At 39.8% G+C, this 14,550-nt stretch overlaps 1 protein-coding gene across 4 annotated transcripts in view; it reads right to left on the bottom strand.

Moving 5' to 3' along the window:
* Positions 1-9,330: 9,330 nt before the first annotated feature.
* The window catches only part of oma1 (OMA1 zinc metallopeptidase), a 73,122-nt gene continuing 67,902 nt past the window's right edge, over positions 9,331-14,550 (bottom strand). For all 4 annotated transcript variants that reach the window (XM_043699294.1, XM_043699295.1, XM_043699292.1 and 1 more), the window contains one exon: positions 9,331-11,160. In XM_043699294.1, the coding sequence (XP_043555229.1) occupies positions 10,918-11,160 (243 nt within the window). In that variant the 3' untranslated portion in view covers positions 9,331-10,917. The remainder of the gene's footprint in view (positions 11,161-14,550) is intronic.

Below are 14,550 nucleotides of genomic sequence, written 5' to 3'. Positions count from 1 at the left end.
AAAGCCAAAGTACAGACGGATCTGGGAGTGCTTGTTGAGGATTCTCTAAAGGTAAACATGTAGGTTGAGTCTGTGATTAAGAAAGCGAATGCAATGTTGTTAATTATCTCAAGGGGGTTGGAATATAAAAGCACTGTTGTGCTACTGAGACTTTATAAAGCTCTGGTTAGGCCCCATTTGGAGTACTGTGTCCAGTTTTTGTCCCCACACCTCAGGAAGGACATACTGGCACTGGAGCGTGTCCAGCTGAGATTCACACGGATGATCCCTGGAATGGTAGGTCTAACATGTGAGGAACGGCTGATGATCCTGGGATTGTATTCATTGGAGTTTAGACGATTAAGGGGAGATCTAATAGAAACTTACAAGAAAACTACATGGCTTGGAGAGGGTGGACGCTAGGAAATTGTTTCCGTTAGGCGAGGAGACTAGGACCCGTGGACACAGCCTTAGAATTAGAGGGGGTAAATTCAGAACAGAAATGCGGATACATTTCTTCAGCCAGACAGTGGTGGGCCTGTGGAATTCATTGCCACAGATTGCAGTGGAGGCCGGGACGCTAAATGTCTTCAAGGCAGAAATGAATAAATTCTTGATGTCACAAGGAATTAAAGGCTACGGGGAGAATGCGGGTAAGTGGAGTTGAAATGCCCATCAGCCATGATTGAATGGCGGAGTGGACTCGATGGGCCGAATGGCCTTACTTCCGCTCCTATGTCATATGGTCTTATGGAAAATCCTGTCAGAGAGAAGAGCAGTACTTCTTCAGGGTAGCATTCCTGGAAGAGAGGTGGCAGTGGGTTAAATACTTGGTAAAAACAAATTACTGCAGATGCTGGAATCTTTGACAAAAGGTCAGTTAGACTCGAAACATCAGCTCTTTTCTCTCCTTACAGATGCTGCCAGACCTGCTGAGATTTTCCAGCATTTTCTCTTCTGGTTTCAGATTCCAGCATCTGCAGTAATTTGCTTTTATTACTGTGACAGGAATGTAGCAGATGTTGAAATACAGGGACTTTCACCAAAGTCACTATAATCTAGATGGTGCATTTCCCAAAGGATTATGGCAAATCATTTTTAATGGCTTGTGATCAATTTTGACAGTGAACTGTTTACTGAGCAGGTAAATATGGTATTCTATAGTACTGAATACTGGAGCAAGTATTTCATGCTCTATATTGGAATAATTTGAATGAATTTGTGATAGACTTTCGGATTCAAACTCAATTTGTTTACTATCTTGCTCAATGCATATCTATGGTCATTGCTGTGAAGTTTTGACAACCTATATTGTCTTCTTCCTTGAGTTGGACTTCTGCAAAAGGCAATTTTCTGCTGACAACTTTAGTTTGAGAGACTTGAACACATGCTGATAGTTCTCCTGCAATACATAAAGGAATAACTTGCCGAAGAAAAATATGATTCTTTGTTAAAAATGTCCATATGAAGATGTTGAAGAATCTAAGGCATATCTGTTGATCTATTTTGTTGTGTAAGGCAATTTTTAAATTCTTTCACTTTGCTTGGGTTGGGATGAATCTGCCAGCTGAATATATAGAGCCAAAAAAAAGATCTAACTTACATTCACCTGGCAATTTTTGCTGTTGAAAGTAAAACCATCACAGCCAACCATTAGTGAGTGAAAGCACTGGTCTGCTCATGTCTAACAGATAAAATATTTATGGTTTCCATGCCGAATTACCACAAGCTGAATTATATTGTCAGTGTAACGATGCAAGGGATTCGTGATCCCTTGTTAGCAGTTGTCAGTTGTCCTTAGTTCTAATGTTCACGGAATATGTCTTTCAGAATTCCCATTGGTAGGATACTTGGACTAGCTCCTTGTCAATATTGGTTCTGAATGTATTTGCCAGTTTTCCTTACAAATGTTTATTGTGATAAAATCTTCTAAATTGGTTGACCTCGTCCACATAATGTATTGCATTCACAATGTGGAAAGTCTGTTCATCCTCTACCTGGGAGTTATTCTACTCTGGGTCTTGACTTGGGTCTGTCAAGCTATGAACTTAGTGTATTACCGTATGTTTACATAGGTTTCTAGTACATAACTTGCTGCTGTTGCCATACTATTGTACCTGTCTTCTATTTGGTGCCCTTTTGTAGTCCCTTTTGTAGTATTTTTAGAGCTAAATTTCTTGCACTGGCAGACACAGTGTCCTACTGCATCATTTGTCTTGCATAAATCTTGGATTGCTTTGTGGTGAGTGTAATAGATCACACTTGCCACGCAGATGGCTTGCTTTTTTTGTCTTGGCTACACTGTCAGCACATTAAACTATAGGCACAGTTGTCTGACTATGATGCCTTTGTATTCTGTGCCAGCTGCTGGTATTAAATCAATGTTGTGATTCTTTTTTTTAACAAATTCTTATTGGAATACTTCAAAAGGTATTGAGGCAACTACCAGTTACATTACACTGGTAGTTCAAGCCCTGAAAACTTGCATTTATTGCCCTTGTTATAGCATGTACCAACAAATTGATCCTTTTGATTCTTGTGAATTTTGTTTGTAAGCAATGAATACGAAAGTTGAATCTCACAAGTTTATTTTTTCACATTTTCCATTTCTCTGGGGGATCTTGCTGGTCCTCTTCTGAAAGGCCTAAGTTATTGGCTCTGTTAACCCCTCATTACCAACTTCTGTGAACATTACCACAGCATATTTAATCGCTTAAGCACAGCTGCATCTGTCATTCCAAAAAGATCATGCTTGTGGTCCATGAAACCATTGTGATTCCCCTGGGGTGACAATGCAGCAATCTGAGTAATCTGCTGGAGGACAGATTTATCGATGTCAGATTTTTCTCCCCTGAACTGACTGTGGCCCACTCCTGCTCAATGACTGTCAGTTATCTAGGCCAGTAGCTGCAAGTATAAGATCAAGTGACAGTGTTTCTTTCTCCTCTGTCTTGTCTCCTTAGGCCTGCATCAGTACTTCCTGGTCAGGCAAAACTTTTGGAATGATGTACCTTTAAATAAGCCAAGCACCAGATGTTATCAGTTGTCCACAGGCTGTCTGTAAAAGGTTTGAATTTAAGAGAATAGATCATATCCCTTCAGAGTATTGTGGTGGCTTTGTTATCCATGTTTCTGTTGTTCTTCTATCTTTTTATTTTATATTTTCATTTATTTACGCCTTCCGTGTTTTTAACATTGTACTTAGTGTTCTTTTTTGGCTGAAACTTGTTTTAGAGCTTGTTTTGTTTTGTGGCTCTGCATTTTTGTGAAATGCTACACACAGTCGGTTCTGTTATAACATGGTAGCTCCATTCTCATGCAATCCTGTATTATAAAGAAATTGCATTATAACAGCACCATTTAAACTAATGGGGCCGGAATCACATTATAACTAATACACGCTTTAAAAGTTCAGACTTTAGAAACAGTGTCCCCAATTCAACAAATGTGTTGAAGCGAATTTGTATTAACAAAACTCATGTTATAACAAAACGACCTTTCTTTTAGTGTTTGAATTTAAGTGTATTTTTACTTAGCTCAGTATAGATTTGACTCCTGATGGCTGTTCAAATGTGATATAATCTTTAGATAGGATGGGCTTGAATCAGCCTGCACAAATGATACTTGATTTGCTGAGAAATATTGTACTTTTTTTTGTTTTCTATACTATGGGAATTTCAGAATTGATGATAGATTGTTTGATACAGCTCCCCCTACCTTTAAGCCTTTAAGGCTGGTTTCTTCTTTGTTCTGTATTCGTTACATATTAAAAAAAAACATTGTAGCTGCATAATATTTTGTGCTAAATTAACAAAATGAGCAAATGAATTCTGCTTATTTAATGACCAGTTGTGTGTTTGTTTATGTTAAACACATACATATAATGCAGAGTAATCTGTCTACAGTCGAGTGTTCAAGTGCTCCAGTGCAGACAGCCTGTGGACAACTGATAACATCTGGTACTTGGCTTATTTAAAGGTACATCATTCCAAAAGTTTTGCCTGACCAGGAAGTACTGATGCAGGCCTAAGGAGACAAGACAGAGGAGAAAGAAACACTGTCACTTGATCTTATACTTGCAGCTACTGGCCTAGATAACTAACAGTCATTGAGCAGGAGTGGGCCACAGTCAGTTCAGGGGAGAAAAATCTGACATCGATAAATCTGTTCTCCAGCAGGTTACTCAGATTGCTGCAGTGTCACCCCAGGGGAATCACAATGGTTTCATGGACCACAAGCATGATCTTTTTGGAATGACAGAATTCATCCCATTATATCTGCAGCTATCCATCAGACAGTATACTTCCTATCACCAGATAGTACAGTGCAGGCACATAGCAGGTTTCTCCATGCCACAAGATTTAGAGGTCAGCAGCTTTCCACTAGCCATCCTGTAGCCACTGACATCTCACTGCTCAGAAGTATTGGATCAGGCAAAGACAGCAACAAGAACTTCCCTCCATCTTACGATCAGAAGAAGGAATATTTGCCGAAGATTGCACAATGTTCTAGCACCATTCATGACTCCTCCGATATTGAAGAAGTCTATGTTCAAATGCAACAAGATCTGGACAATGTCCAGGTTTGGGCTGACAAGTGGAAAGTAATATCTGCTTCACTCAAATGTCAGGCAATAACCATCTCCAATAAGAGACAATCTACCTACCACCCCCAGATATTCAATGGTGTTACCATCACTGAATCCCCCACCATCAACATCCTTGGGGTTACTATTGACCAGAAACTCAACTAGGATTGCCACACAGCCACAGTGGCTACAACAGCAGGTCAGAGGCTAGGAGTACTGCAGCAAGTAACACACCTCCTGAATCCCTAAAGCCTGTCCATCATTTATTAGACACAAGTTAGGAGCATAACAGATAATACTCTCCATTTGCTTAGATGAATGCTGCTCCAACAACACTCAAGAAGCTTGACACTATCTAGGAGAAAGCAATCCGCTAGATTAGCACTACACTCATGAACATTCACTCTCTCTCTCCCTATTTCTGCACTGCAGAAATTCAAAGATTCTTAGATAGTACCTTCAAAACTCATAAGTACATCCATCTAATTGGATAAAGGCCATAGGTACATGGGAACACTACCCAAGTTCCCCATCAAGTCACTCACCATCCCAACTTGGACATACTTTGGCATTTCTTCACTGTCACTGAATCAAATTCTTGGAATTCTCTCCATAAGGGTATTGTGGGTCAGCCTACAGCATGTGGACTGCAGCAGTTCAGAAAGACAGCTCACCATCATCTTCTCAACGTCAGCTAGAAATAAATAATAATGCTGGCCAGCCAGTGACAACCACACTCCATGAGTGAATAGAAAAAACACAGGCATACAGGAAATGCACAAGTTGATCATTAGCTCAATTATAGAATCTATAGTGTGGAAGTAGACCATTTGGCCCATCAAGTCTACATTGACCATCTGAAGAGCTTTGCACCCTGAGAAAGCACCCTACTCTATCCTTTGTAACCCTACATTTCTCATGGCGTACACATCCCTGCACACCATAGGCAATTTAGCATGACCATCTTTGGATTGTGGAGGAAACTGCAGCACCTGGAGGAAATCCCTGCAGACATTGGGAGAGTGTACAAACTTTACACAGACAGTCACCCGAGGCTGGAATTGAACCTGGGTCCCTGGTACTGTAAGGCAGCAGTGCTAACCACTGAGCCACCGTGCTGCACTTGATGCTTTGTTCCCAGAAGTTGCAATGGAATGGTTGTTTTGTGGTGGCTTTTAATTCAGGATTACAGCCAAGGGTATATGGTATGATCATCTATAACAGAAGAATGGTAAGGAGTGAAATTCATGAACCATTTGAATGATATCCTCAATGGCAGTTTATCTGAATGTGGATGCACTAATCACCTCCACCCATCTCTTCTTGCTGATGTACTCCCTAGTGTAAAAGGCTTTGCCTTCATGATGATAAGATTGTAGGAGATGCGAAAGTCCACCTTCATAAATTGGGATACTCCCCAGTGATATTAGCATGCTCCTCAAAAAATAGTTGAAGCAACATCTAGCACCCCAGTTCTTGGCAGAAGAATGTTCCTCATGGCAAAACTATTCTCATTTTATGAGCCTAGTTATGTGTAACTGGATTGTGGAGGAGAATTATTGGACAGGCATAAGATTTATAGGTTTTGTCACAAAGTAGCAATTCCATAGTTTGACATGGTTGCTGAAGGATTGAAGTAACAAGACAAACAATTGGCAGGATGCCAACATTTCAACTATATAATTTGCTGACTGGTCACACAAACTGCAGATTAAGTGGTAACCTTTGCAGTTTATGTCACTGTTGCAATGAGATATTTACAAAGCTAGTCATATGCAGTGGCTGGCACCCTGGAGAACTCCACTAACCTGGCAAAGGCACATGCCAGTCCTCTTTCTGTTTACAGGACAATAAAACACCACCCCCACCCACCCAAAACTGAAGAGAATCTTCATAATCTTTCTAAAATACAGCAGTAAATGTTAATCTGCACATTGTTAATTATGTTGTCTCTTTCTGTCTGGAAGGATTGGACAGTGAAGCTAAGGGCCACAGTCACCTTTATCTCCAATAGCAATATGATCCTGATGTACTAGGTGGAGTTTTGCAACAATCAATGATAGTTGTCATGGTCATTATTATTGATACTAGATTTATTATTCTAGATTTATTAGTTTAAAAAGCACGAGCAGTTGTGATGGGATTTGAACCGACAGATCATTTGAAGTCCACTGACATTACAACCATGCCCTTGTACACCCTAGATCTGTAACGTCCACAGCAGAGAGCCCTGCTCTGCACTACTCTCCTTCCCCGTGCGAAGCTCATTTTCCCTGTTGCCACTGCACCAACTGCCTCATACTCATCCTAAGAGACTGGTTGGTGAAAATCCCTTTAAAATAGAAATCTAATATTTGAATATTACTTTTAGATAGAAAATTGTCCTTCCAGGAATGATGGAAGTAGCAAAGGTTGAAATCAGAAACAGCTGATTAACCAAACCTGCTGGATCGATGGCTATATAGAGTGATAAAAAGCTATCTGGATCACTAATGCTCTTTATGGAAGACAACCTACTATGTTTACTTGGTCAACATGTGATTCTAGGCTGACAGCAATGTAGTTGATTTTTAATTACCTACTACAATGGCCCAGCAACTCACTTTGACTGGCTAGCTATAAGGAAGTAGGGAGTGGCCATAAATTGGTCTTTTTCAGGTTGACCGATGTAACGAGTGATGTGTCACAGAGATCAGTGCTGGGACCATTAACTGTTTATAATGTATACTTAAGATGAAGGGCCAGAAGGCATGATTGCCAAATAAGGACACAAAGTCAGAGAGGAAAGTAAGTTGTCATGAGGACAATGTTACAAAATGAAACAGATAAGTTATGAGTGAACAAAGATGTGACAAAATGGAGTTCAAATTGGAAAAATGTGAAACTGTCCATTTTGTCAGGAAGAATAAAACAGCCAAATGGTGAGAAAATGCAGAGTTTTGAGATGCAGCAGGATTGGAGAGTCATAGTGCATAAATTGCAAATGTTAATGCGGAGCTATAGCAAGTATTTAGAAAATCTAATAGAATGTTATCATTTACCACAAAAGGAATTGATACAAAGTAAGGACGTTCTGTTTCAGTTATACAGAGCCTTGATGAAATTACATTAGGTGTACTGTGCGAAGTTTTGCTCATCTTATGTGAAGAAAGATTTAAATGCAATGGAAGCAGTTCAGAGACAGTTAACCAAACTAATACTGCTGTCTAACGAGGAAAGGTTGGACAGGCTAGGCTAGTCTCCATTGAAGCTTGAAAGAGTAACAGCTTATATAAATCTGTTAATATCCTCCTAGAGTTTACAGCTATCCTCTGCACGATTTACCACCCAACCAATTTTCATGTCATCAGTAACCTTCTTAATAATACACCCCACATTTAAGTCCATCTCATGATTATATGCCATTAACAGCAAGGCCCCAGCATCAAGCCCCGCAGAACCCCATTGGCAACAGACTTCCAGGCACAGAAACATCCTCTGATTCCTGTCTCTCACCAATTTTGGATCCAATATGCCACTTTGCCCTGGAACCCAAGGGCTCTTACTTTCTTGAAAAGTCTGCCTTGAGGAATCTAATCAGAACCCTTGCTAAAGTCCCTGTAGACCACATCATATGCACTACCCTCATCAGCAGGTAGAAATGGCTGGGTATTTCCTCTTATGGGAGAATTTAAAATCAAGGTCATTGTTTAAAAATCAGGGATCACTCATTTAAAACATAGATGAGATGAATTATTTTTGCTCTGAGGGTAGGAAGTCTTTGGAATTCTTGACCTGAAAAAGTAGTGGAAGCAGAATCTTTGAATAATTTAAGGCATAAGTTTCAAACAGATCTAGCAACACAAAACTAGGAATCTATGAGAAGCTATGGACCATCTGCTGCAGCAAAATTGAATTCAACCAGTCTGTAACCTCATAGGTTACAGGGCATATGCACTTCTCTATCATTATCATCAAGCTGGAGCATCAATTCTAGTTTAATTAGGTATGCAAGTAGGGATGTCAGGAACAGTGTCAGATATACCTAAAAATGAGGTATCAACCTGGTAAAGCTGAAACACAGCGCTAAGCAATCTCACAGCTAACAAATCTGACGTAAGCTCTGCAGTCCTGTCATAGGTATCTATGATTGGAAGTGGACAAGTAAACAACCACCCAGAGAAATGGATCCACAAATACTCACATCCCAAATGATACACAATGCTAGCACAACAGTGCAAAAGACAAGTCTAAAGTATTTGTGTCCATCTTCAGAAGTGATGAATAAATGATCAACTCAGGCTCCTCCTCAACAGATCACAAATGCCAACATGATTCACTAACATGAAATGGCTGTCCGCACTCAATACTGCAAAGATTATGGGCCCTAACAACATTCTGGTAACAGTACTGAAAACTCCAGAACTTGCCAGGTCCCTTGCCAAATGTTCCGTGGCAATGTGGAAACTATCCAGGTATATCCTGTTCACAAAAAGACAAATCCAAGCTGGCTAATTACTATCCTATCTATTTTCTGTCATTAGCAAATTGATGGAATGTGTCTATTGACTCAATGGCAATTTCTTCAAAATAACCTGCTCACCTGTCAGTTTGGATTCTGCCAGGCCCACTCGGCTCTTGACATTTTTCTTTAAAGTCTTTAAACAGCTCTTGTTTTCCCACCCATAGTTCCCAATATCTTGCTGTTAAAGTAGTCAACTGTATTTGTTTTTCCTCCCATTTGTACAATGGTATCTGCATGGAGTAAATAAAAAGGCACCGACTGATAGTTCTCAAAAATATATATATATTTCCTTTCCTTTAGATATACAGAAATTCAACAATTTAATTCCAGTTAATAAGCATTTTATATAAAGTAATTTTATATAAAATTGGTGTAGGCTAATGAAAGTGCAATGAGTGTAGGAACAGTTGCTCCTGTTCTCAATCCCAAATTAAAACCAATGATAGAGGTGAGAGATTTGCACGTGTTCTCTGAAACTTGCAGAAAAGCAGTGGCATTTGCTCCATTAACAGAAAAAGTTTCAGTTTTGCATTGGCATGAAAGCATAATAAAAATAATTTTAAAAATTCACCACTAAGTTTAAAAATAGATGCAAAGAAATTAAAAGTTTTGCAGATCATAAGTTTGACTTTGTCTCATATATACTAGGATCTGCTACGTTGAGAATAACTGTGAATGTGATATTACCATTAGACCATCAAATCATTAGGTAATCTTAATTGTCATTTAATTATTTAAAAATGCAGTTTTATTTACCTTTCTTCTTCAGTTTGAATTTCCTCCTACATTTTGAATTTGCATCTTATTTTTCATGAGATATAAATATCATTGGTAACACCAGTACCTTTTGTCCATCTCTAATTTGCCATAAGCAGGTGACAGTCAGCCACCTGAACGGCCAGACAGGCCACTTCAAATCGCCTTTAAGAATCCACCACAAAGCTGTTTGTCTGAAGTCACAAAAAGGCCAGATCAGGTACTGAAGGCAGATTTCCTCCTCTGAAATGAAGTTGTGAGCCAAGTGGATTTTTAAAGACATTCTGACAGTTTTTAATCATTATTAATGAAACTCTTAACTCAGTTGGTTGGACAGCTGGTTTGTGATGCAGAGTGATGCCAACAATACGGGTTTGCTTCCTATCCCAGCTGAAGTCACCATGAAGATGCTTCTTTCTCAACCTCTCCCCTCACCTGAGGTACAATGACCTCAGGTTCAACTCTCAAGTCCCATCTCTCTAATGAGAGAGCAACTGTCTGGTCCTCTAGGCTTATGCAAACTTTATTACTTATGGAACCAGTATTTTATTCCAGATTTACTGATGAATTTAGTTTAACATCCCCAGCTGCTGCACTGGGATTTGAAATAGAGTCCACAGCATTAGTGCAGGCCTCTACAGTATTAATCAAATAATATTATCAGCACAACATTTACTTTATATATTACATAGTTATTACTTAGACCCAGTCTGCATACTTAAAACAAGTGGATAGAATAACTTTGCAGCCAATGTACATTTCTGCTCCATTGAATTCTGAGGAGCAAAGCACAAGACCGAAGTTGATATTCTGTCACCGACAATGCCCTGTACAATCACGTTTTTGTGAGCAATACAGATTTCCTCCCCTGCTTGTCTGCACTCAAGATCAAAAAAGAACTAAACTCAATTATGAAATAATTAGGAGGATAACTACAGGAATCCTCAAAATTCAGGAGGTGATTGAATATTTGCTTTGGGAACACAATAGGCAGACAGCCTTTCTACTTCTGTTAAGAGTTTAAAAAAAAATCAAAAAATCAGACAATGTTGATTTTCAAGTCATGGAAGTGAATAAAAATGAAATACATTTACTTATGAGTGCTTTGTGTACTCTGGAGTGCTTGTACTGGAACGACTATAGGTATTCTCTCAATCATGACTGGACTAGGTTCAAAACGCTGAGAAAGATGCTTAGCTTCAGAATCTGAACAAATTGCTTCTTCCTTCTTCCTTGAAAGTTTCAGTATCTCCTGCATGCTGAGCTTGAAGACCAACCGTGGATCTACAGATGGTAAGGAAGGACAACTACACTCCTCACGTAATTTTATAGCCTGCAAGAAAATCAAAAAGCAGTATGAAATTTATATTATGCCTAAAGTTGGCCATAGAATTCAACATCCATAACAGTTTGTATCTCTGGTTACTGAAAGTATGATAAGTAAGGATTTCTGTTTTGACTATATAAAAAGCTGAGTGAAAAGTTCCAACTTTCTCTCTACACATATATTTCTCATAAAGAAATGTTGAAAAGTTTAATAAGCACCAAACTGGATATCATCAGACCAATTTCTTTCACAAAGTTGCTCCCTTCATTTGTTCCCTGAATTGCACGGAAGCCATAAGAAAACAAGAAGCACTTTATCACAAAAATAAGCAGGAAATCAATTCCTTTTAAAGAAATGCCAACGTTCGAACAGTTAACAGTCATTTTTAGCCACTCACTAACAATGTTTATTGAACTACCTCACTACATTGTAAAAACATCACTGGTATCATTTCGATACCATATGCAGCTGTTCTACCATCTAAGCACTTCTTGATCAATCTGTTTAAATAGACTGAACATGATGTGCTATAGCACAAGGTATATTCTTAAACATATTAATGTAATTAGTATAAATAAAAGGCCATATAATGTGTTTAGATCTGAAAACTGAACAAATTTCCTGTTGCATTCATGCCTCAGCAAGAAGAGTTTATAGGTATCACTCTATCTCGATGCTTTCTTTCCATGATCTTGTCAATGCAGTCGACTTATTAACTGATATTATACTATCATTCTGTAAATGCAGGTACATCTTATTACAATCAAAGTAATGATTTTACACTCGAGTCACAACAATGGCAACAGTTGATTTTTTGTTTTGGTCAATCTGTTGTATCATATGTAGAACATATCATGCTTAAAATGTCCTTAGAAACACTCCAAACTTAATGAAGTTCAGAGGGTTTGAACACAACAGAACTGAGCCTTACAAAGATTCGGCTGGTGTTTAAGCAGTTGACAGTGTGTAGCTTTTACCAATATTTTTAAACGTCTGGTTTTGTCCAGCTAAGATCACGATCTTCATTAGCTTTCAGACAGGCAAAAATGCTAATTCCAATGAAGATGCTACCTTAGCCAAGCCAGACTGGTTAATCAATGTGGGTCTTTCCCATTAATTCTAAATCAGCATCATCTACTATGCCACTTGGAACTATCTCAAACCCAAAGCCCAAACGTTTATCTGAGGGAGTTCTGAGGGAGGTGGCTGAGGAAATAGCAGAGGCATTGGTTGTGATCTTGCAAAGATCACTGGAGTCAGGAAAGTCCCAGGTGATTAACAAATCGCTGTTGTAAACCCTCGTTCAAGAAAGGATCAAGACAACAAATGGAAAATTATAGGCTGATTAGCCTAACCTCGGTTGTTAGTAAAATTCTAGAATCCAACGTTAAGGATGAGATTTCTAAATTCTTGGAAGTGCAGGGTCGGATTAGAACAAGTCAGCATGGATTTAGTAAGGGAGGTCGTGCCTGACAAACCTATTAGAATTCTTTGAAGAGGTAACAGATAGGTTAGACCAAGGAAACCCAGTGGATGTTATCTATTTGGATTTCCAAAAGGCCTTTGATAAGGTGCCTTATGGGAGGCTGCTGAGTAAAGTGAGGGCCCATGGTGTTCGAGGTGAGCAACTGGGCATGGATTGAGGATTCTGTCTGACAGAAGGCAGAGAGTTGGGATAAAAGGTTCTTTTTGGAATAGTAGCCGGAGACAAGTGGTGTCCCGCAGGGTTCGATGTTGGGGCCGCAGCTGTTCACTTTATATATCAATGATCTGGATGAAGGGACTGGGGTATTCTGGTGAAGTTTGCTGATGAAGTTTAGGTGGCACGGTGGCACAGTGGTTAGCACTGCTGCCTCACACCACCAGGATCAATTCCAGCCTCGGGCAACTGTCTGTGTTGAGTTTGCACGTTTTCCCCGTGTCTGCGTGGGTTTCCTCTGGGTGCTCCGGTTTCCTCCCACAGTCCAAAAATGTGCAGGTCAGGTGAATTGGCCATGCTAAATTGCCCATAGTGTTAGGTGCATTAATCAGAGGGAAATGGGTCGGCGTGGGTTGCTTTTCGGAGGGTCGTTATGGACTTGTTGAGCCAAAGGGCCTGTTTTCACACTGTAGGGAATCTAATTTAATGATACGAAGTTAGGTGATCAGGCAGGTAGTACTGAGGAAGTGGGGAGGCTGTAGAAAGATTTAGACACAGTTTAGGAGAGTGGTCCAGGAAATGGCTGATGGAATTCAATGTGAGCAAATGGGAGATCTTGCACTTTGGAAAAATGAATACAGGCATGAACTATTTTCTAAATGTTAAGAAAATTCATAAAGCCAAAGTACAAAGGGATCTGGGAATGCTAGTCCAGGATTCTCAAAAGGTTAACTTGCAGGTTAAAAAAGTGAATGTTGTCATTTATCTCAAGAGGGTTAGAATATAAAAGCAGCGATGTACTTCTGAGACTTTACACAGCTCTAGCTAGGCCCCATTTAGAATACTGTGTCCAATTTTGGGCCCCACACCTCAGGAAGGACATACTGGCACTGGAGCGTGTCCAGCGGAGATTCACACAGATGATCCCTGGAATGGTAGGCCTGACATATGATGCACGGCTGAGGAACCTGGGATTGTATTCATTAGAGTTTAGAAGGTTGATGGGAGATCTAATAGAAGCTTACAACATAATGCATGGCTTAGAAAAGGTGGACGCTGGGAATTTGTTTCCGTTAGGCGAGGAGACTTGGATCCGTGGGCACAGCCTTATAATTAGAGGGGGTCAATTTAGAATGGAAATGAGGAGACATTTCTTCAGCCAGAGAGTGGTGGGCCTGTGGAATTCATCGTCACGGAGCACAGTGGAGGCCCGGGATGTTAAATGTCTTCAAGGCAGAGATTGATAAATTCTTGATCTCGCAAGGAATTAAAGGATACGGAGAGCGTACGGATAAGTTGAGTTGAAATGCCTATCAGCCATGATTAAATGGTGGAGTGAACTCAGTGGGCCGAATGGCCTTACTTCCACTTCCATGGCTTATGGTCCTTATAGAGGAGGATATACGCTTATTCATTGTCTGACAACATGAGCAATGATGTGAACTTTTGTCAGGTGGTTGGCAGACATCACTTGGTCTCCATATACAGTACAACATAACACTTCATAAAAGGTGACCACATCACCTCACTCCTGACCTGGCTATATGGGAGGGTGAGCTGTGAGTCGTATGCATGAAATGCATCAGTGGAATTTTGACAAACTGAGTGGGCAAATATTTGGTATAATGTGGATAAAATGTGAAGTTATCCACTTTGGTAGCAAAAACAAAACGGCAGATTTTCTGAATAGTGATAGAGTGGGAAAGGGCATTGAAACCTAGGTGTGCTTATAAAGCAAGCACTGAAAGCAAGCATAC

This window comes from Chiloscyllium plagiosum, chromosome 11, assembly GCF_004010195.1.
Source record: "Chiloscyllium plagiosum isolate BGI_BamShark_2017 chromosome 11, ASM401019v2, whole genome shotgun sequence".
In the NCBI taxonomy this organism is placed as follows: Eukaryota; Metazoa; Chordata; class Chondrichthyes; order Orectolobiformes; family Hemiscylliidae; genus Chiloscyllium; species Chiloscyllium plagiosum.
This window is presented reverse-complemented; position numbering and strand designations above follow the sequence as displayed.